The following is a 26,873-nucleotide window of genomic DNA, read 5'->3' as shown; positions in this document are numbered from 1 at the left end:
CTGCAAAGGGATAAATTTAGGCCTAATGTCAGGAAAAACTTACTAACAATTAGAGCTCTCCAAACATGGAATGGACAGCCTCGAGAGATGGTGGACTTCCCCTCCTCGGAGGTCTTCAAACAGAGGCTACCTATCAGACTGCTCCTCTGTCTTCTTTGCTGGATCCCTCTGCAGATCACACCCTCTAACTGTAGGTGTCCACAGGGTTCTATCATGGGTCCTCTTCTCTTCTCCCTCTATACCACTTGGTGATCTTATCAGGTTCCATTAATTTCATTACCATCTTTGTGTTAATAATTTTCAAATCTACTATCCTACCTCAACTTCTCTGCTAACCTCCAATCTCTCATCTCCAACTGACTTTCATACATGTCCTACTGGATGTCCAGTATATATCTTAAACTCAATATGTTCAAAACTGAACTCATCTTTTCCCCTAAATCCTCTCTCCTTTCAAATTTCCCTACTAGTAATGAGGGCACCACCATCTTCCCCATCCCTCAGATTTACAACTTAGGTGTCATCCTTGACTCCTTATAATCATTTACTCTTCCACCCCCATATCCAATCTGTTACTAATACCTATTGATTTCACTTTTGCAAGATTTCTAGAATATACCCACTTCTCTACTCTGATATTCTCCCCTGTACCACCTTGGTGCAGGTCCTCATCACCTTATACTTGGACTACTGCGATAGCCTTTTGGTGGCTCTGCCTGCCATAAGTCTTTCCCCATTCCAATCCAACCTCCATTCAGCTGCCAAAGTGATTTCCCTAAAGTACAGGTCTGACCATATCACCCCCCCTTTTAATAAACTCCTGTAATTTCCTATTACCTCTAGGATCAAATTTTTTAAAATCTGTTTGGCATTCAAAGTCATTTATAAGCTATCTCTATCCCCTTCCACCTTCCAGTCTTCAATCCAAAAATACTGGTCTCACGGCTGCTCCATCAACAAGACATTCTATCACCTGGCTCTGGGCATTTTCTCCGGTTCTCTTTCATACCTGGAATGTTCTTCCTCCCCTCCTCCCCAACAACTCTTATCTCTCCCTCCTGGTTCTCTTCAAGTCTCAACTAAAGTCTCAACTTTTACAAGACTCCTCTCCCAATCTCTCTTAATTCTAGTGCCTTCCCTCTGTTAATTATTTCCTATTTATTCTACATATGGCTTGTTCCTACATATTTGTTTGCTTGGTGTCTCCCCCCATTAGACTGTAAGTTCTTTGAGGGCAGAGATTGTCTTCTGTCTCTATTCTGTATCCCTGGAGCTTATCACAGTGCCTTGTGCACAGTAGATGCTTCATGTTTATTGACTGGTTATGCCTTGGATGCATTAACTAGGAAGGCAAAAGATCTCTCAATTATTGTTATTAGGTCAACAAATAACTGATAATACATAAATAACTGGTATCTCTTTTCTCACACCTGCACTTTTAGGCTGCTTATAATTTTCACATTCTATCTTCAGAAATAGACAATGAAAATTACATCCTAACTGGTCTTGCAAAATTATAGAGAAAAGAAAACTCCTGAACAGGAAGGATGGGCTTTCTCTGCAACCACAGGGAAACTGGCATTCCTGTCCTCCCCAACCTATATAGTAGGAATAAGGCTCACATCTGTTGCTTCCTAAGCAGCATTAATCCCTAGACAGTGTAATATCACACACACACACACACACACACACACACACACACACACACACAAACACAACACACCATGGGAAAACCCTGGAAACACATGCTCCAAAGTTTGGATCCTCCATCCTTGCTTTCTTTCTATACCAGAAAAAGTGAGTTTCCATGCTGCCAGAGTTGCAGCCCCCACATGAAATACCCAGAGTGGGGGTGAAACAGCTCGATCAGGACAGCTTGGGGAGGGAGGTTAGGTTTGTTAAAAAGAAAAGCAAATCTTAAATAAAAGAGATGAGGGATTTTCATTACTGCCTCAAAAGAGCTAAAATTCTGCTTGTGGTCTTACTAATCAAAACCTCAGAGGTTGGACCCTCAACTTCAATAGTTAAAAGGAAGGAGGGACACTGAAATCCACTGCATTATCTGAACTCTTCCTAGAAAGGAATGCCAGGATGCAGCTTCCATAAGCACGCTGGGGAGCAAGGCTGGGAGCAATTCTAAAAACCCAAGTACTTAGAGCCAAATGAAGTGGGACACAGAAGTGGCAAAGGGAACTCTTGGCACTGAGCTTCAGTACATGGGGCTATCTTGCCAAGGGCCAAGTGCCACAGACATACCCAGCAGGATGCAGATTATTCAGACTTTCTAAAAGAAGCCAGGTTCCTTGCCCTTTTGTCTGAGGTTACTTCATTTCATTGCTTCTGATTAAGACTCACTCATTACCTCCTGCCCACTCCCATAAGCCTCCAGCTGACTCAGATCAACCTCATGAAATCACACAGAAGAGTCATTTCCAGTGAAGACAAAACTTTTTTTTTTTTAATTTTTGGGCTGAATCTGACATTCAAAGTTGGACTTGTTGCCTCAGGCCAAGAGTGGTTAAACCAAAATCAAGAGAAACCTGCTACTCTGCAGCTTAATAGTAATCACTGGTAATTACCAGTAATTACCTGAAAATAAAAGCAATCATTTATTTATTTAAAACCAAGAGATAACCAAAAGTAAATTCAATTTGGAAATAAGATAGTATTCCAAAAATACGCAGCTAATGCTGCAAGTTGTGTTACCTTGGACAAGTCATGTAACCTTTCTGGGCCTCAGTTTCTCCTCCATAAAACGAATGAATTGAACTCGAAGGCCTCCAAGGTCCCCCTTCCAGCTCTAAAGCTTCTGTCCTATCATGTCTAAATGGTATCTTGTGGTTTGAATGAATCTTCGTAGTCTGTCCTTTCATGTACATTCCATATATCTCACACATAGCCCTCTTTTATCTACTTCCAAAGATGAGCTCTGCTCCACATAAATAAAATGCCCACAGATCATAAATGAGCAGATCAGGTCTGAGAAAAGTATTACAATCAGCACAGCCGACAGCTGGTTTGATGGTCACACAGGAAGCACTCTGGACAGAGCTCCTTTGGGAGAAGGAGAGAAAAGCCACCAGACAGCAATCATTCTCCCTAGTGACATATTCTATTTACAGAAAATGCTGAAACACTGAAGTGAGGCCAAGGCATGGGCTTTAACCGGCTTCATCCCCGTCAGGCCGTATTAGTAGAAGCCTACTTGCCCAGACCGGGCAAATAAGCAGGCTGCCTGCCTCAAGGGCACATTTGACCTGATTACACTTTAGAGTGTGGGGACTGTGATTCCAATCGACAGACCAGGATGAGAGATTAGCAAGGCCTAAGAATCTGCTAAAACCAGAATCTTCTTGGTAAGGAGCAAGACGGTTTTCAGTTCACTTGGTGAACAAGTGCTGCACATTAATTCTTTTTTTTTTCTTTCTGATATCCAGTACTAACCGGAACAAAAACATCAGCAGACCCTATTTAACAGGAATTACTTTTCCATAAAACTTACAATTGAAGGACCAATGAGAATTCAAATTCAGGGTCTTGAAATGCAAAGCTGTTTACTACTTCATCCCCAACTCTCTAATTAGTCATTTTCAAATATAGGTACAGATAGTAACCATATACCTCCTGAAGGTTATTAGTGAGAATAACACTCAGCCAGCTCCACCCCATGCCCTGCCATGAGAAGTGATTCTATTTGTGTTTAGTCATTTTTTAGTTGTGTCTGACTCTTCAAGGCCCCTTTCTGGTTGTTGTTGTTGGTTTTTTTTTTTGGCAAAGATATTGGAGTGATTTGCTATTTTCTTCTCCAGCTCATTTTATAGATGAAGAAAGTGAGGCAAACAGGGTTAAGTGACTTGCCCAGGATCACACAGCTAGTGTCTGAGGCCGGATTTGAACTCCTAGTGCTCTATCCCGATTCTGTTTAGGAGATGTAGTATAGTAGGCCAAAAACTCTGATTGAATCCTTAGATTTCAGTCTGACTGAACAAACTCCACTGCTAACTTATTACATCCTCTCCTGAGGAACTATCAAGGATTATCAATTTGAAGCAGTGCCAAAACTGAATCGGATTTGCCACTCAATTATACTATTTCTCTCACCCATTATCACTATGGCCCAAAGAAAGAAACAAGTACATGTCTGAACAGTATCTCATAAGGCCAAAAATTAAAACCAAACCCAAATTATAATTTTCCACAGTAACTACATAAAGAACTTAACAGGATAACAGGATCAGCTTTTTTGAAGAGTGCTTCAACAAGAGACAGTGATTTGGTTTTAGTGAAGAAGGCAGCCTTCCAGGGCTTCTGGTTTGCTTTAAGAAATCTCAATAGTCTGCCCCTTCAAGTGGATTCCATGTTCCCCAGCCCCCTCACCCCGAACCCAGCCTCAACCTTTCCCCATCCTCCCCCTCCTTACCCAAACACTGAAAATTTGCACAGTTCATTGAAATTGTGGGATAACATAATCCCACAGCCTTGTTCAAAGCTAGCTGGATTTCAGAATCCAAAAGGTTACAGTAACACAGTGATGATTTTTGTTAACAGCCAGAGAACTTTACCCAGTATTTTTCCCCCAGCTACCATGCACTCAAATCATTATTCGAACAATCTAGAGAGAGAGAGATTTAGAATTAATAATTTATCACTTTCTTCTACTGCAATGTAGTCGAGAAAATAGGACACTTTGGCAGGAGAAAGCTGCTGCTCAAGGCTCACAGCTATAATACATCCCATTAGTCATCTATCTACTGCACTCTTAATCAGGTGCCTAGTGGACACATAAAAGAGGGAAATAATACAGATAAAATGTCACCTGGAGATGCTCTTTTTACTGGTGGAACAAAATGGATGCACTTCTGAAACACAGCACCTTATCAGTAGGAAAAAAAGACTATCCTCGGTTCCTGAAATTTTTTCCCCAGGTTTATCTCCTAGAAATGATATTCTCTTCACATATACATACCAGCCAAACTGGACTTCTCAATATTCTCTATCTATGCCTGGGTTCTTCATTCCTTCCACCTGGAATGTCATTACCTTCCCCAACCCCTACTCCCCACTCCAAATCTGGCTGTCCAACTGCTTAGTCAAAATCCAGCTCAAATATCACATCTTCCATAAAATCTTCTGTGGCCCCCCCACCCCCTTCTTCCTCTCTCTACCAGCCAGAAGTAATCTCTTCTTCCTTTGTAGTTCTATAGCATTTTGCTTGTACCTCTCACTGCATTTATCATATTCTATCTTGTATTTAATTTTGTACAGTCTAACATCTGCTCCTTGAATGCAAGGACAATGTATTTATTAATCTTTGTATCCTCCACAATAATGTGAGTAGAAGGAGCTCAATAAATATTTATTAAATGAGTGCCAGGATGGGCTGAAGACCACAAATAATATAATCTCTATCAGAACAAAAGATTCAGAAAGGTTGATGCCTCCTTCTTTCCAATGGTTCCAATGGTTTCCAATGGCTTAATTCTCTACGGTAGAAAGTAAGAGAACAAAAAATGGTAACTTTGACTACGAGAAAGAACAATTTTCTTTGAATCATGGAGGCTTTTATGAATGGGAAATTTTTTAGCAACAGGTTGTATCCTGGTAGGCATGCTATAGATACAGATTCAGACATTCCAATATAATGATACATGTGGAAACAGCAAGGTGTCTCAACGGATAACTCCAGGCCTCTATTAAGACCTCAGTTCAAATCCAGCCTCAGACACTCACTAGCTATGTGACTGTGGGTAAGTCACTACCCACTTAACCACTGTTTGCCTCAGTTTCCTCAACTGTAAAATGGGAATAATAATAGCATCTACTTTCTAAGGTTGTTATGAAGCTCAAATGAGATATTTGTTTAGCACTTACTATGACTTGTCCATCATGGATTAGGCACTACATAAACACTTTGTTGTTGTTCATTAGCTTTTCAGTCGTGTCCAACTCTTTGTGACCCCATTTGGGGTTTTCTTGACAAAGATACTGGGGTGGTTTGCCATTTCCTTCTTCAGCTCATTTTATAGATGAGGAAACTGAGGCAAACAGAGTTAAGTGACTTGCCCAGAGTCACACAGCTGGTAAGTAACTGAGACCACATTTGCACTCAGGAAGATGAGTCTTTCTGACTACAGAGTGGGCACTCTATTAATTATTCCACCATCTTGAGGTGTTTCTCAAGGAACTTTTACTAAATTGGTTATTACTCAATCACTTCACTCTATTTCATCTGTAAATTAGATATGCTCTCAGTCCAGCTTTTTTGTGAGGCTCTGCTTGACTCCACTCTAAATGTTCTCTCTCTCCTCCCTCCTCTGCACTCCTATGACATTCACTTAGCATCTGTACCACACAATGTACTACTAAATTATAGTCTGTCTTGTACTGCTCATTATGAGCAGTAAAATTTGTGAGGGCAAGGACTAAGCTAAGGGCTCTGGATTTATAAACAGTGAGCTTGGGTTAGAATAAAGGCTCTGCAAACAGATCAGCTCAGAAACAATTCCTAGCAAGAAGAAAAAATTTAGAAACTTGAAACTGAAACAATTTCTGAATCACTGAACTGCCTAGGTCTGTGGCAAGTGGATAACGAGCCAGCCTTGAAGCTAAGAAAACCTGTGTTCAAATCCTGCCTCTGACACAAATAGGTTTTGTGACCCTAGCCAAGTCACAGCCTTTTAATGTTTTAGGCAATTCTTTAAGACTACGAGTTGCAGAGAAAGCGCCCAATCACATTGGAAAAGGGAATTTCCTCACTTGAGAATTCTCTATACAAATGAAGTCACAAGTCCTGTTTCTATCCCCAATTTAATGAAAAGCTGGAGAAAAAAAAGGAAAATGGGGAATTCATGAACCAAATTCAAGTGGAGACTCTTATCAGACCAATTGTAACTTTAATTAATCCCTTTAAAGAGGCAACTTTAGTATAGATTCCCAGAGTCACCAGTGAAAAGAAACCCATTATCTCTACACCAGTGGCTGCTGCCTTAAGAAAAGGTACCAGGGAAACTGCTCAGAGGGGTGACTAGCAATAAAAATAGCAGGATGGCTGCCAATCTCTTCGTTAGCTTTCAAAAATGGTGCATAATTTGAATCACTCTAAACATTCAGAACAGAACTTTTAACAAGGGGAAAATGGCACAATACAGCCTTCGACTGGACCAAATGCATTTAAAGGACTGATCTAACATTTATTCAGAGAACTGAGTCTCCATACCTTGTTTCAATACTACTTCAGCTGAGCATCTCTAATATGAGATTCTGTCTTGAAAGCATTTTCTAAACTTTCAAATACCATATAATATCAGCTATAGTCTTGAACAAGTGTTCTGGGAGAGGCAGTCAACTCTAAGAAAGAAAATAATGAGGTAAATGCCACCTGGGTCCCCCAGGAGTTACATGAAGACCTCCAGTAGTGTTAAAAAATCACTGGCCTAAGGGCAGCTAGGTGGCACAGTGGATAAAGCTCTGGTCTTGGAGTCAGGAGGACCTGAGTTCAAATCCAGCCTCAGACATTTGACACTTACTAGCTGTGTGACCCTGGGCAAGTCACTTAACCCCAATTGACCCACCAAAAAAAGCCAAAAAAAAAAAAAAAAAGCACTGGCCTTTAGACTTGGGTTCACACTCTGACACTGACTGACTCCCTGAAGAACCTTGGAATTTCTTCTTCTCCTTTTTTTTTTTTCTCTCGAGGAAATGGGATTAAGTAACTTGTGCAGGGTCACTCAACTAGTGACAAGTGTCTGAGGCTGGATTTGAACTCAGGTCCTCCTGACTCCAGGGCTGGTGCTCTATTCATTTCACCACCAAGCTGCTCCGGGACCCTGGAATTTCAGAGCTGGAAGAAGTTATCTAATCCAATTCAGACCAGAAGAAGAATTCCTTCTCCACATTTCCTACAATTATCCAGAATATCTAGCCAAAATGGCTGCCTAAACAGGAGGCAGACCACCCAACTTCCAAATATCTACTCCTGCAAAACCCTGAAGTTCCCCTCAGAATAAAATTCAATAAAAAACTGCAGTGACTTTTTCCATCCTAGAGCTGGAAAAAAAAAAAAAGAAAAACAAAAAGTTGGCCAGAAGACTACAGTAATATGAAAAGGAGCCAATAAGCAAAGTCATGGCCAGCATCTGCCCAGTGTAACCAGAGCCAGGTCGTGTGTAGCCTTCAAGTCTCCGTGTCCAGAGCAAGCAAGAGTAGAAGTTTCCCCTGAGAAAATCCCAGGGAGAATTCAGCAAGTTCTAGGGTGAAGAGCATGAAAGTAAAAGAGTGCAAAGGCAGCAGACACCTGCAGCACTCACTTATTACAGGACAGGACAGGACAGTCCAGGCCCAGTGGCTCTGATGTCCCTTACACTCCTTCCCCAGATATCAGAGGGCACTGTGAAGATCCAACACTGAACCTCAGACTCAGGGGAGGCCCAATCCTGGGATGTGGAGATCAGGACAAGAACCTAGGGGACCCAGAGCAAGACCAAGCTTGGCCAAGTACCCCATCCAAAAGCTCAGCAGCAGGCATACATGTATGGTCCTGACACAAAACTCTGAGGCAGGAAACAAATACGGAGAGGGGAGCAAATCAAAAACACCAACCAGTGTCAAAAATCATTGCAAATCTAGATATTCCCCCAAAGAAGAAACATGTAACTCTGTAATAACTGCAGAGACTCAAAGAAAAAAATGGCATTTTCTACAAGGCTTACATGAGTACCCAGAAGAAATAAAGCAAGAAAAGAAATTAAATAAAAGTCCTTGAGGAAAAAATTAAAAAATTAAAAGACTATATAACTTTAGAAGAGAAAGTGGCAGATCTTACCCAAGAAATATCAGAATAGAGCAAACTGAAGTCAATGATTATTAAGAAATACTGCAACAAAACCAAAATGGAAAAAAACACAAGAAAATATAAGATATGTGATAACAAAAACAACCAACTTGGGAAACTGGTCAAAGAGGGATGACTGGACTCACTGAAAACCTTGATTTAAAAAAAAATTAAAAAGCCTCAGTACTAAGAAATTGTAAGTAAGAGTTGCATAGATTCATTAGACCCAGAGGTCAGAGTAAAGACAGAAACAATCCACTGATCACCTCCAGGGGACCAAAAAACCCCCCAAAACTCACAAAGGAAAAGTCCCAGGAATGTCAAAGTCAAAATCCAAAGCTGTTATATCAAAGAAAAAATATTGCAAACATCCAGAAAGAAGTCATTTTACTTTATTTTATTTTACTACCTTTAGGTTCACAGAAGATCTGGCAGCTTTTACTTTAATTGGAAGAAAATACAGTATTTAAAGAAGCGGCCAAAGGGGAAAAAAAAAGGCTCACAACCATGAATAACTTATTCTGCAAAATCGAATATAATCCTACATGGGGAAAAAAAAATGGACCCTTAATGGAATAAAAGACTTTCAAGCATTTCTTATGAAAAAACCAGAGCTGAGTAGAGATTCTGAAATATAAATATAGGAGTCCAGCAAAACCTAGAAAGGAAATGATGAAGAAAATGATTTCAGAGAATCCTGGGTAGTATGACCTGATATAGAGTGAAGTGATCAAAACAAGGAAAACAATTTATACAAGGAAAAGGACACTGTAAAGAAAAACAACTTTGAAAGACTTAAGAACTTTGATCAATGCAATGACCAACCCATGTCTCCAGAGGACCTGTGATGAATGAAGCCTATTACCTAACCTTCTGACAGAGAGCTGATGGAGCAGAGACATGTATCTTTGGACATATGTACATTCATTTTTGTAAAGCTACATTTATTTGTAACAAAGGTCCCCCCACCTCCTCCTCCCACCCTTTTGGTTTTTAATGGGGGGAGAGGGCATCAGTGGGAGGGGTGGCCAATAGTGATATGCAAAAAAAGAGGTCCATTGTAACATTTTTAAAAATGCAGAACCCTGTGACCCAGTGGCATCACTACTAAATGTATAACCCAAAGGCACTGTGCTAATCACTTTATAAATATGATCTTATTTGATACTCACTACCACCCTGGGAGACGAGTGCTATTATTATCCTCATTTTACATCTGAGGCAGCAGAGGTTAAATAACTTTACCAGTGTCACACAGACAGGAAGTGTTTGAGGCAGATTTTCAACTCATATCTTGTGACTTGCCCAGCATACACTGTGCCACCTCAAGGCCTCATAAATTTATATAGCCCTTTAATATTAGCAAAGTGTTTAACCTGTTATCTAATGTGATCCTCAAAGTACACCACCATATGTCATCGAGTGCTAGACTGTGAAATACAGAGAAGAGCTTCTTTTAACTTCCTAGTACTCCATCTATTTCCAAATTTCTTTGAAAATATACGATCTAGCATAGTTTGAGGAAATAAGATTTTCTTTTGTGCTAAATTATTACTCATTTAATTTAAATATTCTCATGAAAGCCTGGAAATAGTCTGCTATCCCAGCAAAGCATCAACTAGAGGAAAAGTTTGTTTAGGTCAGGTTTATGTCAATTAAAATTTTCTCCACTATAATTATGCAAGCATCAACAAACAGAAGGCTGATGTTATTAAAATTGTTAAATACGGTAATTATTTGTTTCTCATTATCACCATAACCACCAACATTTCCCTTAAAAAATGTAACAGAAACCTCTACAATTATAGTATTAAAAATAAACGCCAATTGTTGTAGATTCTTGTATTAACACCCCAGCACTGCTCTCCAACTTCAGAAGGCCAAATTTGGGTCAGTAGACAGGCAGAGTTTTTCAAAGCTAAAGTTTCTTTCTCAACTTCTCCATTTCATCCATTCCAGCAGAACACTGTCAATAAAATAAACACCAGAAAGAAAGGAATAGTATTCTCCTCTGAAACTAAGCCTCCTTTGTATTGTTTGCCAGGAGGAAATGATCAACTGGTGAAATGATATTCAGGAAGTAAGCACACCTTATGAAACCTTCAGTAAGGCAACCTTTCTATGCAAAAGCCAAAGGATGCATTACTCTGGTAACAGACAATCTGTTTGGATTTCAAAGTCCTCCATAACTCCAGCCCTTTCTTCCTTTCCAGTCTTCTTACTCCTTACTCCTCTCCAAGTACTCTTCACTATAGGCCTCCTTGCCCTTCCTTGCACAAGACACTCCACCTCCTAATTCAGTATTTTCACTGACATCCTCTCACCCCTTCCTCTGCCTGAAAACTCTCCCTCTCCATCTCTGGCTTCCCTGACCTCCTTCAAGTCTCAGCTGAAGTCTCATCTTCTGCAAGAAGCCTTTTCTAATCTTCCTTAATCTTCGTGCCTTCCCTCTGAGACCACCTCTAATTGATCCTGTATATATCTTGTTGGTACATGGCTTTTTTGCATGTTGTATCCCCCATTAGACTCTCTGAATGTAGGGATTATTTGGTTTTTTGCCTTTGTGTCTCATGCACTTAGTACATAGTATGCTCTTAATAAATGCTAATTGACTGATTGACTGAGAAAAGAATTGTGTTTGGTAACCATCTTAAAATAATAAAGCCAATTTACCTAACTAAGCAAGAATTAAATTTGTTTCTTAGGCAAGCAAAAAACTAAATAATACCCCTTGGGCTCAGGTTACTTTCTTATTATCTAGAAAAACATTTCTCTTTTCACTCTCCAACCCAGCCATCCTTTAAAATCAATCTAAGGGGCAGCCAGATGGCACAGTGGAGAGAGCACTAGCCCTGGAGGCAGGAAGATCTGAATTCATATCTGGCCTCAGATACTTACTAGCTGTGATCCTGGGCAAATCACTCAACCCCAGTTGTCTCCAACAAAATAAAATAAAATGGATCTAAGAATGCATAAATGAAAACTATTCACTTTATGACTATGAAACCACTAGAATTATTAATTCATACCTGTTGATGAACACAAAGCACTGAGACAAAGACATGCATAAAATAGTTGCAGGATTTTCAGCCACTTTGCAGGTCTCTGCCAACAGCTTCCTGATAAAATCCAGGAACCAATGTCTAATTTAACTTCCAACTTCTTCTCCATGGTCTTTATGACAGGTAGAAACAGAACTCTGGAAAGACACAAGGAACAGAAATTACCTGCCAAGTAATTAATAACTTGTTTCTTAAAAAAGTGAACTAAAAAAAGGACATGAGAGATTTGAAGAAGAGGAATTCCAGGTTTTCCTTTCCTCCTCATCTCTGCGAATAAATTTTAAAACTTTATAACATATCTTACGATTACCAGGATAACAACACAGCAAAGGATATGAAGTAGAGCCATTATAACAGGTAGGCATTTCACACCTAGTTACTTTCTAGTCATTATCTAATAGTAAATCAGCACCTTTGTCCTTTTCCTTTCATGAACCACCCTCCACCCACACATCTTCCTTACATCTTTGTATTCATTACTTTAAAAAAAGAAAAACATCCTAGTAATATTATGAGGCTTTAATGAGTTCTGAAGAAGCATTCAAAATCTATTCCAAATGTGCAGCTGTCAACCCAGCCTGGCAAGCAGCACAGGTTGGCAAACCCAAACATCACTAAGCTTAGCAAATGTGCTAAGCACACAGGGAGACTGTCATCACTTTGCTATCCATGCTGGCTAGTACCAGTGAAGATTCAGGGTGCTACAGAACTAAGTTACAGTCAACCCAAGGCAGATTTTCACTAAGCATCAGGCATCTTGAGAAACTAGATTCTCTCATTCAATGCTTTGCTCACAATGATTTTCCAAATGTGATCTTGGTTAAGGATGGTGAGGGGAAAAGCAGGGGAATGATACTTGAGAATTCAGAAACTATATCAATAACTTATCTGCTCTACCAGATATAATGGAGAGCCACAGAAAACACCATGATATGGGGCAGCTAAGTGGCACAGTGGATAGAGAACCGGCCCTGGAGTCAGGAGGACCTGAGTTCAAATCTGGCCTCAGACACTTGACACTTACTAGCTGTGTGATCCTGGGCAAGTCACTTAACCCTACTGCCTAGCAAAAAAGAAAACACCATGATAAAACTACCAACCTAGAATGTAAGGGGTCTCTATGTAACTTATTATTCATCTCACACAGAAAGTCTATTCAGATTCTCCCCAGTTTCCAGAGCTCTTCCCAACACAAATTACTTTGTAGATGATTTGTACTTAACTTTCTATGCAGATGTTGTTTTCCCAAACAGAATATAAGTTCCTTGAGAGCAGGGATTGTTTACTTTTTGTCCTTGGATCCCCTGAATCCAACATAACCTGTCACAAACTAAGTACCTAATAAATGCTCCTTACTTGTTGAATTGAATTACCTACACAGGCCCATCAAAAAACTTCTTCCATTAGTGATGTGGGTGACTCAACACCTATCAACAGTACCTTGAGAGGTAGGCGAATGTGGGCATTGTGAAAATGAATAGTCTTCAAAGCAGAGAAATAGGAGTAATTAACACCACTAGGCTGACAGAGGTGGTTAGAGGCTCAACATTTTGCACAATGAAACTAAGAAGCACAGAGGCTAATTATGCTTAAACACCAAATAAGACCTTCCTGTAAAATCTACAACAGAGCCAAGGCAGAAATTGTTACTGAGATCCAGGCAAGAACTTTCTGACCAATAGCACAAACCACAAAGCAGGCCACTGAGGCATAAAAGGATAATTATTAGAATTCAAAGGATAAAAACCTAGGGAGAAAAGGCACACCCCCACACAGTGGAACCCAGAAAAGCTTACAATACTTCAGGCATTTGGGGCATTACAAGTACACCCAAAATAAAAGCACTCTGTTGCAGCAGCTGTTCTGAAGGAGCAGGGGGTAATGTTTACTTAATACTTTAGGTTGATGGGGGATGTATCATAGTGCAGTCTGTCAACTACATACGTGGAACTCCATTTATGTATTTATGTACTCAGCGATAAGATATGTTTGAAGGGCAAAGAATGCCTGAAACAGCCTATTCAGTTGGTCTTAGTAATCAAGAATAAAGCCAACAGAACAAAAAAAAAAAAACAACACACACACAAAAAACACAACCAAAAAAAAAAACCTAAAACCCACCACCACTGCACAGCTAAAAGATATTTGGGAAAGTTACAGAACAGACTGTCATGAATAGTTTTGCTTATATTTGCACACATTGTTTTCCAAATAGCTTGGAAAAATGAACAGATTGTTCTGGGAGGTCATATTCCAATTTGCTCCTTAGTTACTAGTCTCCTAATCACAGAAGAAATAGTAGAAAAAGTCAGCTAATGCTTTTCACAAATTTTAACATGATTAACTTTGTACAAGCTTCCTAGTAGACAAGAAAGCCCAGCGAGAAGCTACAAAAGAGGAGACGGAAAGACTCCTTTTTTCCTTTCCTATTTGAAATGTGGGGTCTTCTATCTTTTCAATTTTACCATAATTCTTCCTGCTCTCATGTATGCTGCATGGAATGGTTTATTTTGTGTTGATTAGGCAATCTTCAAAACCCTGCATCACTTAGTTTTCCCCTACCCCCTTTCTCTAACATAATTGCAAAGCTTGAGTAGTACCTTTCTCTCTCTCCCTTAATCATTTTAAGAAGTGAAATGAACCCTAAACATCATAGGACTTTTCTTATGAACTGCAGAAGTCACTGGCAACAGTAAGAGGCTGTGGAGGAAGGAGGCAGCACAAGTACAGGCAAGCTTTTCTGTCCCATTACTGCATAGCTGGATATCATGACCTCTTGGTACTTAAGTCCACACCGTGAGTAAACACTGTCAAGCCAATATGAGAGTCGAATGAAGGACTGGGACGCCCAATGGGGCTCATTCAACTTTCAACAAGCATTTATTAAGCACCTATCAAGTGCCAGGTACTTGCTTAGGCACTAGGGGAACAAAGACAAAAACGAAACAGCTCCTGCCCTCAGGGAGTTTACGTTCTAAACGGACGGGTCGGAAGCCTGTTCGGGGCTGGGAAGTCCAAGTCCTAGGCCAGGAGCCAGGACCTGGGGGTGGAGCTGACCCCTCCTCTCCCTCCCACCTACCCGGGGCTTAGGGCCGGGCGGCGGCAGCGGCTCCTTGGCGAGTCTCGACCTCCTCCTCTGGCTCCATGGGGAAGGCGGGAGTTGGGCCTCGGGACCAGCCTGGGCTGGGCTGGGCCGGGCCGGACCGGGTTGAGCCGGGGCCACACGATGGACAGGCGGGCTCAAGGGAGCGGCGAAGACGTGCTTCCCTCCTCCCTCTCAGCTCGCTCCGGCCCTCGGCTCCCCAGCACCAGGCGACCCGCACTCGACTGGGCTCCTAGGGGCAGGTGCTTTCCACCTCAGCCTCCCCGGACGGACAGCGACCGCCGGATGTGGCCTGGACCTCCACCCGGAAGTAATACTGCTGCCGCCACTCCCCCCCGCCCGGAAGGGCAACTTGAGTACCAGGTCCATGATGGAGGAGGGGTTGGGAATGGGGGGGGGAGTAGAGGCAGAGAGACCCCAGGAGAGAGCGAAACTGTGCCAAGGAGAAGGAAACAAATCTCTCTGCCGCATTTCTCCCGCGTTTCTGAGAAAGCTAGTGCCATCACTTTCCCTTCTAACAACCGTCGAGAGCAAAGGGGAGCAGTGCCCACAAGCAACATGGAGGGAACGGGGGCGTCCCCTACTGCTCAACGCCCTGAAGGGCCATTGGTCGGTGCCAGGAGTGAATCGGCCGCTGATTGGCCAGGAGGTGTGCGGGGGTGGGGGTGGAGCTGCCGCAGCAGGAACCCGGAGTGTGCAACACGGTGTGAGCTCCAGTGGAGGCTCCGGCTGCATCTCGATTGGGGACGTCTTCTCGGTTCGCGGCCCCACCCGGGTGAGCACAGCCCCCACCCCAACCCCCACCTCGGGCCCTCGTCTGCACCCTTGGAAGGGACCTCTCAGAGGGGTCGCCGACTTGTGTCGCGATATCCCACGAGGTCATATCGCGACAGCGCACCTTCATATCGTGACATCGCCGTATTCTGGTCGAGGTAGCACCTCGTCTCATTCCCGTCCTCCCTTCTTTCCTCCTTAATTTTTTTTTTTTGGTCATGTCGTCTTTGGGAATTGTCCCATATCGTGATCTTGCTGTGACCTCGTCGTGCCTTCCTTCGTGACATCACCTCGAGTCATCGTGAAGTGTGGCTTCATCATGTTGCCCTGTCGTGACTTCATCAGTGTCGTGTTGTGACTTGGCTGCGGCGAGACAGGTGGCGACCGCCGGGACTCCCCATCCCCGACGGCCCCCGCCCCCTTTCTCTCCTTACCCCTACCCAGCAGTCCATCTTCGGTTATCCACTTTGCAGATCATCTTCCCCCCCCTCCCCATGGAGGGGCCAGGACAGTTTGTGGTTCTTCCCTAGCTTCTCCTCCCTCTACCTCCCTGCCAGCTCCTGTTTGATGCTCGGTGACACCTGCATCCGCAAGTTGACTGGCGTGGGAAGGCAGAAGAGGTGAACCTTAATGGTTAATCCTGCTGTTGCTGACTTGCTAGTAGGATTGGGGGGGGGGGGCGTGAAGGGAACCCGAAGCTGAAGGGTTGGGGGTCCTGGGTAGCTGGCCAGCCCTCATCTACCTCTTGCCTCCCAGCCATTGCTGGGAGCTGAACGCAAATTGGGAGGTTTTTATGGCATTTCCCTGCTCCAGAATCCAGTCTAGGAGGCTGCAGGGAGAAGGGGAAGGGGCTGGAGTTCTCTCCTTTTTGGTTTCTTCATCAGCGGCTGCTCCTTTCTCCCAGTGCATGTATAATTGAGCATCAGCTGTTTCCATCCTCTAGTGTTTTGTCCTCACCACTCCTTCCAATATCCCCCCTCCTTCCCACCCTACTCCTTCCCCCTCTGTGTTGGCCTTTGGGGGAAAGTCTGAGGTGTGTATATTGGGGGGTGTCTAGGCCAGAAGCTCTCCTGCCAAGCCGTGGGGATATAGGAAGGAGAGTGGCGATGGAAAAAGGATTGCCAGGCTTTGGGGCAAAATGCTTGATTTTGCTTCCTAGCTTCTTCCTTCCTCTTACCCCCTTTTTGTAGGTGACCTTGGGCCAGGGACTTAACCTCTCCATCATTGTTTCCTCCCTTTCTGTCATCTTTCACTTCATTTCCTAGAGAGGTGCCCTCATATATGAGGCGAGGTAGCTTTGGAGACCCTCCCCTCCTCCTCTTCCAATCCTCTACCCTATCCGGTGCTCTTTGTGTTAATCCCTCCCTCCTCACCCCCCCTTCCCCTGGTGGAGCATTGCTCAGTCCCTCTTGTGTTCGCAGTTGGGCAAGGCGGGCACCATGGCGTCCGATTGTGAGCCGGCTCTGAGCCAGGCTGAGAGCCGCAACCCCACCCTGGAGCGATACCTGGGGGCCCTTCGAGATGCTAAGAATGACAGTGAACAGTTTGCTGCCCTGCTACTAGTAAGAACCTGAGGGAGGGGAAGGGGCTGTGGGGACCTGCTAAGCAGGTGGGCATACCAAGTTGAGGATGGATCTTTCCAAAGGTGATGGGGCTAAGAATCAGGGGATTTAGGAAGGAGAACCTGGAATCCATTTAGGGTGATGTACTGGATGCCCTTGTATGGAATTGGGTGGAGAAGAGGGGGTCAGGATGCAGGAATAGGGTGAACAGCTTCTTGCTTGAGGGCTGGAGGGGAGGGGAGCTGGTGGCCACATGAGGGTATTGGAGGCACTCACTCTGGGTGTCCCTGGCAGATGGGGGCTGACTCATGGGTGCTGTCAGCGGGTAGTAACTAGTGTGTTCTACTCACAAGCTTGGGGAGTCTTCCCCTGCACTTGTGGGGAAGGCTCTGGCAGTGGGCTTGGAAGGAGATGGTGGGGTCCTTAGGGGAAGCTAAGGAGGGGGTCTTCAGATTCCCCCCAGAATGCTGGAAAGTGGGAGCGGGTGAGGGGTTGAGCTCAGCTAGAGGAGGGTGGCGTGGGGACAGAAGAGCATCAGCCTGCAGTGCTGGGAAGGGTGGTTGGTGTGTGGGGTGAGGGAAGGAGGGGGGAGAGCAGCCAATGCTTGTTTGCCATGGCAACTGAGAGAAGGATGGGAGTCAAGGGCTCACACTGCAGCAGAGGAGGTGTTTAGGTGAAGTGTGAGGGGAAATGTTTTGACAGGCAGATCATGGAGACACAGGAGCCGTTTCCCCCTCCCCTCCCCCCAGGTGGTGGGAATGGATGAGATAATTTTCTGAAGGAAGTATCTTGGGAAGGACCCTCAATCCATAAGCACGGAGGCATATAAGTGGTAGGCGCTAGACCCATTCCAGTTCTGGTTTTTGGCATCAGATTTAGACAACAGAAAGCCCTTTCTAGTAAGGAAGCTGGGGAAATGCTAGAAGTGGTTAGCGAGGGAGGCTGGACACCTCCTCTCCCTCCCCCTTTGCACCAGCTTATCTTCCGTTGCATAAGAAGAGTCTTGTGGAGAGAAGGGACCTAACCCCTGCTTGGGTTTGACTGTGGAAGTATTAGGTGACCTCTAGGGATGCCCAGACGGACTTAAGCAGTCTGCGCAACCATCCCCAACATTTGTTCTCCTCCTACTTAACCCTGTGCCCCAGGTAACCAAGGCAGTCAAAGCTGGTGACATTGATGCGAAAACCCGACGGAGGATCTTTGATGCCGTGGGCTTCACTTTCCCCAATCGGCTCCTCACCACTAAGGAAGCCCCCGATGGCTGTCCTGATCATGTCCTTCGAGCTCTAGGGGTGGCCCTGCTCGCCTGCTTCTGTAGTGACCCTGAGCTGGCTGCCCACCCCCAGGTTCTCAACAAGATTCCTATCCTGAGTGCCATCCTCACCACCCGGGGTGACCCCGACGATGCAGCCCGCCGCTCCATGATTGATGACACCTACCAGTGTCTCACGGCTGTGGCCGGTACTCCCCGAGGACCCCGACACCTCATTGCTGGTGGTACCGTATCTGCCCTGTGCCAGGCTTACCTGGGGCATGGCTATGGCTTTGACCAGGCCCTGGCCCTCCTTGTGGGACTGTTGGCAGCTGCCGAGGCCCAGTGCTGGAAGGAGGCAGAGCCCGAGCTGCTGGCCGTGCTTCGGGGCTTGAGTGAGGATTTCCAGAAGGCTGAGGATGCCAGCAAATTTGAGCTCTGCCAGCTGCTGCCCCTGTTTCTGCCCCCGACAACCGTCCCCACTGAGTGCCTCCGAGATCTACAGGCTGGGCTGGCACGGATCCTGGGCAGCAAGCTGAGCTCCTGGCAGCGCAACCCGGCCCTGAAGCTGGCAGCTCGCTTGGCACATGCCTGTGGTTCCGAGTGGATCCCAGCCGGCGGGTCTGGGGGCAAGTTCCTGGCCCTGTTAGTGAACCTGGCCTGTGTGGAGGTGAGGCTTGCCCTCGAGGAGCCCGGGGCAGAAGTGAAGGAGGACGTGGTGACTGCATGCTATGCCCTGATGGAGCTGGGCATCCAGGAGTGCACCCGGGTCGAGCAGCCGTTGCTGAAGGAGCCCCAGAAAGTGCAGCTTGTGAGCATCATGAAGGAGGCCATTGGAGCTGTCATTCACTACCTGCAGCAGGTAAAGAGAGTGCTTTGGGGCCCCATGCCAGGGGCCACTGGGAAAAATGAGAAGGAGCTGATTCCTGACTTTGGGGAGCCCCAACTCAGCGAGGGAAGCAGTCCCTCCCTCGGGAAGTCCCAGGCTTGTAGACATTTACATCGATGGTTTATCTTCCAAATTGTTTTATGTACATTATTTCATTTTAATGGACATAAATGTCTAGGTAGTATGAGTGTTATTATTTCCTCACTTGATAGATGAGGAGACTGAAGTAAATCAAAGTGAAGTGACTTGCCCGAGATAGTAAGTGGCCGAGCCAGGAGGAAAACCTGGGGTCTTCTAATGCCAAATTGAAGCCCTTTCTACTCCGTCTTCCATGCCTCTGTATAAGCGAGGCAAGACCCTTCCCCATCACCACACTCCACTTCCCAAAAAGGCCCCTTGCCACCCAGCAACATCAAAGCTGTCACTTTGGAAAACATCCTCTTCTCTCTGGACTGGCAAGGAGCCAACCGGTCCTAGAGGTGCAGCAGGCTGGTGCCTCTTTCCAGATGTTTGTGAGTCCATAGTGGCATCTCTTTGTCCTCACCCCAGCCCGTCTCCCAGCAGGGGCAGCAAAGAGCTTGTTGCCAGAGACTGTGATGACCAGCGTTGCTTCTCTCACCCTCATCTTCCTCTCCTCTAATGAGGCACAAAGCTCATGGTGCCCTGTTCACAACCTATACATGCTAGCTTTCTTGGTTGTGGGGAGGGGCTTATGCCAAGCTCTGTCCTGTCATACCCTTTCCTCCCCCATTCAGCCCATTCACTCTAATTTAGCACTTTTTAAAAAATTACAAAGAGCCATCTAGGAAACTGATTAGTTGAATAAACATACAAAACAAAGAATCTTCCTCAAATCCTTGGCCTTTACCGGGCAGAACCAACCAAAGAGGATGCTTCTGCTTCTTGCCCCTGCCAACCCTGCCTGAAGTCCCCCCACCTCTGGTTCTGTTTCTCATTTCCAGCCCTTGGGGGGGCATGAACTATTCAATTGCCAAACCCCTTGAATGGCTCTCTACAGATCTTTGTCTGCAGATACCTCTGTCTCTGTCTCTCTCTCTCTCTTCGCCACCCCCACCAATGATTTTACTGTCATAAAAGCTCCCAGGGTGTAGCAACCTCTACCACTGCAGACAAGGGTGTACTCTGTAACTTCTTAGAGAGTTTCTTGGGGATACTGAGATGGGGAAGGTGACTTGTCCAGGGCTGGCTGACCTCTGTGTATCAGGTAGGCTCTGAAGCCAAGTCTTCCTTACTCTGAGCCCAATCTCCACTCCCTGATGTGTGCTTTTACAATCCATAATGCTACTATGCTTGATTTAGTCAGCCATTCTACAATGGTTGGACACACAGGTGGTTTTCTTTGCTGTGCAAACAGAGCAGCCATAAATGTCTTTGTACAAAAAGGTCCTTTTTAAAAAATTTTGATGTTGTTTTTGGGATAGAGGCCCAGCAAGGGAATCGTGGGCTGAGAAGTGTGACTGGCTTTGAAGCTTTTCTTGCATATTGCTCTCCAGTCTTCAGCAAATATTTTTTCAACACCTGCTGTGTTCTTTAGGGATACAAAGATGAAAAAGTCACTGTCCTTAGGCAACTTACAGTCGATTAGGGGAGGATGTAATGAGCTAGCAGCAAAGGAGAGAGCCAGACAAAATGGGGAATTTGAGAGGGGAAGGCTTTAGGTAGGAGATGCCACCAGAGCTGGACCTCAAAGGAAGAGGCCAAGATGGGGAGGAGGCATTGTGCTCCTGCCCAAAAGCTTAGCGAATATAGAGGATGGCAAGAGGTCAGGGAAGGGAGCAGAGTCCAGGTGGACTGAAGCAGAGTGTGTGGAACAGAGAGTCCAGTGAATTAAAGTGGGAGCCAGACTGCAGACGGTCTGGAATACTGGGTCCTACCCAGCCGCAAGAAGCCAACTTCTCTTTAACTGTTGCCCTCAGGGAGGCTCAAGAGGGAATTTATACACTGAGTTGGAGGTTGGACCAGAAACCTCTGAAGTTTCCTAGACCGTGATTTGGTGAAATCTCCTGTGAGTCAGGCTAGCTTACGTTCAGCTATTCCCAGAACATCCAGCGGGGCGGGGGGGGGCAGTTGTTTTGTACCTGGGCCTTGGGTGGATGGCTTGTACTTGGCACCCCCAGGGGTGGTTGGAGGTGGGTTCCAGGGGATTTAGGGGGAGCGGTAAGGAAGGACCTCAGTCTCACTCTGGATCTTGGGGAAGCAGGTGGGGCCAGAGAAGCAGAAGGAGCCTTTTGTGTTTGCCTCGGTGAGAATCTTGGGTGCCTGGCTGGCCGAAGAGACTTCATCCCTTCGAAAGGAGGTCTGCCAGCTGCTGCCCTTCCTTGTCCGATATGCCAAGAGCCTCTATGAGGAGGCTGAGGAGACGGGCGATCTTTCACAACAGGTGGCCAATCTAGCCATTTCTCCTACTCCTTCGGGGCCATCCTGGCCTGGCGATGCCCTCCGGTGAGTCAGTGAATGAGTGAATGTGGCTAAAAAGTCACCAGCCTTCAGGCCTGGCCATCCTACCAGAAGAGAGTGAGCTGGGGCTCCATGCCTCCTTGGGGGTTGGTCAATTCCAGGTGGCTTCACTTTGAACCTTATTTACCCTTTTTCTCGGCTTTTGTCCAGAGGCTTCCCAGTCAAGGGTGACATGAATATTGTCTTTGTCCGTGGGTGGAGTAGCTCACGCTGGCTGGGGGTTCTTAGGCATGGTTCTGTTGGGCACTCATGTCCCCAGCCAGCTCGTGACTCGTGTCTTTCTCCAGGCTCCTCCTGCCGGGCTGGTGCCACCTGACTGCAGAAGATGGGCCCCGGGAGATCCTCATCAAGGAAGGGGCCCCGTCGCTGCTTTGCCAGTACTTCCTGCAGCAGTGGGAGCTCACATCTCCTGGCCACGACACTTCGGTGCTGCCTGACAGCGTGGAGATTGGCCTGCAGACCTGCTGCCACATTTTCCTCAACCTCGTGGTCACTGCACCCGGACTGATCAAGTGAGGGGCTGGGGAGGGGTTGGACCATTGGTGGTATAGCCTGTTGGAGAGGGAATGGGGGAAAGGCTTGTGCTTAAGGGCAGAGAAGGGAGCCATATTCTTAGAACTTGACCCATGGTAAACTTTCCTACTTTGGACTCTAGTCATTAGTAGGTGGGTTCCCCCTGGGATTGTCTCTAACACCTAAAATTTACATCAGCCAAACCCTTTTCATAGCCCTGCCCACTAGACCTCTTCCCCCAGACTCAGCCCTCTTGACCATCTGCCCCTGCTTTCATCAGTTGTCTAGATCCTACCCAGCCCCAAGAAGAAACAGGTTCTCATGTCATGTCCTCTTAGGCCCACTGCCTGACTTATTCCTGTCCCCTGGTGTGCCCTGTGTATGACTTCCTGAAAGCCCAGCCCAGTTGACCTGGAATGCAGGGCCCAAGGAAGGCTGCTCCAAAACCTGACTGGACCCTACTGATTCTGCCTTCTGGCCCCTCTCCCTCAACGTAGGCGGGACGCATGCTTCACATCCCTCATGAATACTCTAATGACTTCCCTGCCTTCGCTGGTTCAGCAGAAGGGGAGGCTGCTCCTTGCTGCCAACGTGGCCACTCTGGGCTTGCTCATGGCTCGGCTCCTCAGCACTTCTCCAGGTAAGATCCTCAAGGTGGAGCCAGGCCAGGGACACCCAGCCCCGGCGTCAGCTGCTGTTCCTGATGGAACAAATCATTGTTCTGAGAAAGGAGAAAGTGTGTGGGGCTGGTTTTCTATCTGGAGGGCTTTGGGCTAGACACCAAGGCTCTCTAGGAAGCCGACAGTATTTTCAAAAACTGTTTGGAAGTGTTCCGGGTGACTGCTTGGAAGCAGGAATAGGAACAAGATGAAAGTTGTCTGTAGACTTAGGGGTCTGTGGATCCAGAGGTTTCTGCAGCAGAGCCTCCTCCACGTCAGAAATCATGATCTCTCACCCTTGAAGCTGGCACTGCCTCCGAGCTTCCTTCCTTGAAAAACTTTGCCACTTGCTCCCAGCCGGCTCTGTTCATTAACCCCTCAACTGCAGGTTTGCTCTTCACGGAGGTGAGAAACCCTTCCCCTGGCTGAGGTCCAGCCCCCCAGGCTGGAGCCTCCACTCTGACTGTGGGTGTCTGCTGGGTCCCCTTTGTCCCTGACTGTTCCCTGTGCCCCATCTGTTGGGTTGGATGAGATCAGCAGACAGCCATCCAGGAACAGGGCGTAATGTTCTTTGTTCCCTGACTTTAAATACTGAGTCCGAAATTCGGTAGTTGAAAGGGAACCCTTAAAAGAAAGGAGATCTAGTCCAGCTAGAAAAAAGTAAGAGTTCCCATTACTAGTTCCTTGGGGTCACAGTGTGGTCTAGACCCAGCAGGAGGCACAGCCTAGCTGCTGGGAGAATTACTGCCCCCTCACCCCTTCCTCTGGGAGAGGCTGCTCTAGGTGGTACTAGCCCACATGGGACACAGACTTTCACAGTCCCCGGATAGTGGAACATGCTTATGTCTCTTCCAGATCAGGCATATTCTGTCTGAGTGTACCAGCAGGTTTGGGGTTCTCCTGTTCCTCCCTAGTCCAGCCTCAGCTGCTACGGTGTGTGTCTGGGGGTGAGGCTGCTGCAGTCTTGCTGATGAGGGGGGGTACCAGGCCACCCAGTCCTGTTTCTCCCCCTGCTGGCCCAAAGAGAAGAGTAAGAGCATTTGCCACCCCCTCCTGTCCACAAGCTGCTGAACTGTTGAGACAGGCTAGCCGTGAGTGATCTCCAGGGCGTTCCCCCTTCCTCCTTGGCCCCCAGCCTCTGCTCACAAGGCTGGCTTTCAGTCATAATAACATCCATCAAGTGCTTTTGCTTGCATTTTCATTGGTCTTTCTAACGGCCTTTCCAGGTAGCTAGTATGATTATTATGAGCCCATTTTACAGATGAGGAAACAGGCTCAAAGCGATGAAACCACTTACCTGAGATCATGCAGGAAAAAAGTGGCTGTGCTTAGGACCCTTGAAGCCCGGCCTCCTGTCTCTCGATGCAGGACTCTTTCCACTGGACCGAGCGTAATTGTCATTGTGCACGTACATGTACTACGTCCTTGTACAGACCTGTAGCACAGTGACTTTGTGTCCCCAGTACAGGACCTGGCCGATAGCAGGTGCTTAATGAGCTCCTGTTAGTTGTAGGATTGGTTAAGCCTCTCTCATTGCTGAGCCGTAGGGTCTTCATTTGTAAATTGGGCATCACGATACACTGCTTACCTCACAGAATACTTAGTAAGCCTTACAGTGCTAACTCAGTGTTCCAAGGCCAAAGGTGAATAGTACCGGAAAGTTGTCTCTAACCTGCCTCTCTCCTGCTGCCCCTCCGATGGGGTGCAGTTGGGACAGAATTCAGGGTAGAGGGCTGCCTCTGCCTTGCCTGAAGTTCTCCCCCTCCCTGTGCTTGTATTGCAGCTCTCCAGGGGACCCCCGCCTCCCGTGGCTTCTTTGCAGCCGCCATCCTTTTCCTGTCTCAGTCCCACGTGGCCAGAGCCAGCCCTGGTGCCGAGCAGGCCACTCTGGCCCTAGCCCCCGACTATGAGGGGGTGTGGGCCGACCTGCAGGAGCTGTGGTTCCTGGGCATGCAGGCCTTCACAGGCTGCGTGCCTCTGCTCCCCTGGCTGGCCCCAGCTGCCTTGCGTTCTCGCTGGCCTCAGGAGCTCCTGCAGCTCCTGGGCAGTGTCTCCCCAACCTCAGTCAAACCTGAGATGGTGGCTGCCTACCAGGGTGTCTTGGTGGAGCTGGCCCGAGCCAACCGCCTCTGCCGGGAAGCCATGCGGCTGCAGGCCGGGGAGGAGACTGCCAGCCACTACCGCATGGCAGCCCTGGAGCAGTGCCTCTCAGAGCCCTGAGGGAGGCGCTTGCCTGCCACCCCCATCTGGCCCCTGCCCTGGCCACCCAGGAGGGAGGGGAGAGAGGGAGGGAGGGAGGGAGGGAGGAGGTACCTTCCCCAAACCCGCAAGCCCCCAGCTTTCTGGCTTTTCTGTACTCAGCCGGGCCTAGGGCCGGAGCATGGAGCTGGACCCCTGGCAAAAGAGCTACAACCTACTCCCCTGGGGTGGGGAAGGGCAGCAAACAGCAGTGTTGTGACTTGTGGAGGACTCAGGAGCCTTCTTCCCATCAGCCACAGCTTTGAAATCAGTGTTTGTGTCCCTGAGAAGGATGGTGCAGGTGGAGTTCCCCCAGGCCCACAGTATGGGGTGCCTTTCCCCCAGGAGGTAGGGCAGAGGAGGTGAGAAGGGACAGGTAGGCAGGCAGGCAGGCAGTGGTTGTGTGGGCTTCAGTCTCTGCCGGTGGGCCCTGCCGGCCAGGGCATGGGCTTCCCTTCCTGTGACCCCCTGGGATCTCCTGGGGTAGAGATGGGATCGATTGAATCCTCCCTGACCTTGCTAAGAAGAGAAGAACCTTCTCTCCGACTGAGCCCCACCTTGGGGACCCAGGGGTCTGCAGGCTCTAGTTCTGATGGTGGGTGATGTTGGGGGAAGATGATTATTTTTCTTCCTGCACCAAGCTTGGATGTCTCCCCTTCTAGCCCCTGCCTGCCTCTCACCCTCCTGCCCTCTAGCCCTGCCCTGCTGGAGCCAAGAGCCGGGGGACAGTTCCCTGGATCCGCATGTCTCCCTTCCTTTCCCCTAGTGACTGATTTTCCATTGTTGTGTTGGTGCCTGGCTTCAGCTCCCTTTCCCTCCCAGCAACTGACTTCTCTGCATGGAAACTTTGGCAGCCGTCAGCCCCAGCAGACGCTGTCTATCCCACAGGCATGGGGAGGGGGTCCCCTTGCCCCACTCACCTCGTGTTCTGTAGATGTGCCAAGCTCGAACTGTATGCCTGTGGACATTCAATAAATAGTTATTGGTGATAATGGAGTTGATGTGCCATCTGTCTGCTGATTAATACCCAGCCCCTGAGAAGTCATGGGCTTCTGCCATGGTCCACAGGGTTGTGGAATGAGACTAACCCAGGAATCCGTGACTTTCACCTGGAAGCTTATTACCGGGCTTAAGACCAACCAGCCTGAGTCACCACCCCCTCTGAAGTGCTGTCCCTGAGCCACGTCTGTGCAGGGCCAATTGCTCAGCCCCGAGTGCTAGAGTTGTAACTAGGATGGAGCAAATGAGACTTTGCCTGGGGTGCTGAAATGTTAAGGGTCCTCCAGTGGGTGACCACCCCCAGGTAGGCTTCTCTTGCCCTCCCCCCAACCTTAGTCCATGGACAAAAGCTGCTGTATACTGGTTTGGGTGTTGGATCCCAGAAAAGACAACAGCCTGGCTTAGGGAGAAAACCAGAAGGCAAGTTTACTTTTCTAAGAAGTCCTATTCCAACTTCATCAGCCCCTAGAGTCCAGCTGAGGATGATGTAGGTGGGGGTGAGACCAAAGTCGAG

The 26,873-nt window shown here is 47.0% G+C and overlaps 2 protein-coding genes across 5 annotated transcripts in view; one reads left to right on the top strand and one right to left on the bottom strand.

Moving 5' to 3' along the window:
- The window catches only part of KIAA0319L (KIAA0319 like), an 85,988-nt gene extending 70,712 nt beyond the window's left edge, over positions 1 to 15,276 (bottom strand). The window contains exons 1-2 of the mRNA XM_027864496.1: positions 14,972 to 15,276; positions 11,860 to 12,029 (exon numbers count right to left, since the gene is read on the bottom strand). Coding sequence (XP_027720297.1) covers positions 11,860 to 12,001 — 142 coding nt within the window. The 5' untranslated portion in view covers positions 12,002 to 12,029; positions 14,972 to 15,276. The remainder of the gene's footprint in view (positions 1 to 11,859; positions 12,030 to 14,971) is intronic.
- Positions 15,277 to 15,684: 408 nt separating this feature from the next.
- NCDN (neurochondrin) lies at positions 15,685 to 26,356 on the top strand. Of its 4 annotated transcripts, XM_027864647.1 has the most exons (8): positions 15,685 to 15,770; positions 16,327 to 16,389; positions 17,191 to 17,331; positions 18,477 to 19,445; positions 21,694 to 21,935; positions 22,238 to 22,462; positions 22,961 to 23,103; positions 24,906 to 26,356. In XM_027864647.1, the coding sequence occupies exons 3-8, from the start codon at positions 17,209 to 17,211 to the stop codon at positions 25,340 to 25,342; spliced, it is 2,139 nt and encodes a 712-aa protein (XP_027720448.1). In that variant the 5' UTR covers positions 15,685 to 15,770; positions 16,327 to 16,389; positions 17,191 to 17,208; the 3' UTR covers positions 25,343 to 26,356. The 4 variants fall into 4 exon arrangements, with proteins under 4 accessions (XP_027720448.1, XP_027720449.1, XP_027720447.1 ...); XM_027864648.1 differs by lacking the exon at positions 16,327 to 16,389 and having other exon boundaries at positions 15,696 to 15,770; XM_027864646.1 differs by lacking the exons at positions 15,685 to 15,770; positions 16,327 to 16,389 and adding an exon at positions 16,077 to 16,146.
- The last annotated feature ends 517 nt before the right edge of the window (positions 26,357 to 26,873 follow it).

The sequence above is a fragment of the Vombatus ursinus genome, unplaced genomic scaffold (assembly GCF_900497805.2).
Source record: "Vombatus ursinus unplaced genomic scaffold, bare-nosed wombat genome assembly UNPS02014775.1, whole genome shotgun sequence".
NCBI classification, from domain to species: Eukaryota; Metazoa; Chordata; class Mammalia; order Diprotodontia; family Vombatidae; genus Vombatus; species Vombatus ursinus.
This window is presented reverse-complemented; position numbering and strand designations above follow the sequence as displayed.

Excerpts from the sequence above, each read along its gene's own strand:
- NCDN (XM_027864647.1), top strand. The coding sequence starts at position 17,209 with ATGGCGTCCGATTGTGAGCCGGCTCTGAGCCAGGCTGAGAGCCGCAAC. Across the intron at positions 17,332-18,476 it reads AGTTTGCTGCCCTGCTACTA|GTAACCAAGGCAGTCAAAGC; the intron begins GTAAGAACCTGA and ends CCTGTGCCCCAG. Across the intron at positions 21,936-22,237 it reads TGGCCTGGCGATGCCCTCCG|GCTCCTCCTGCCGGGCTGGT; the intron begins GTGAGTCAGTGA and ends GTCTTTCTCCAG.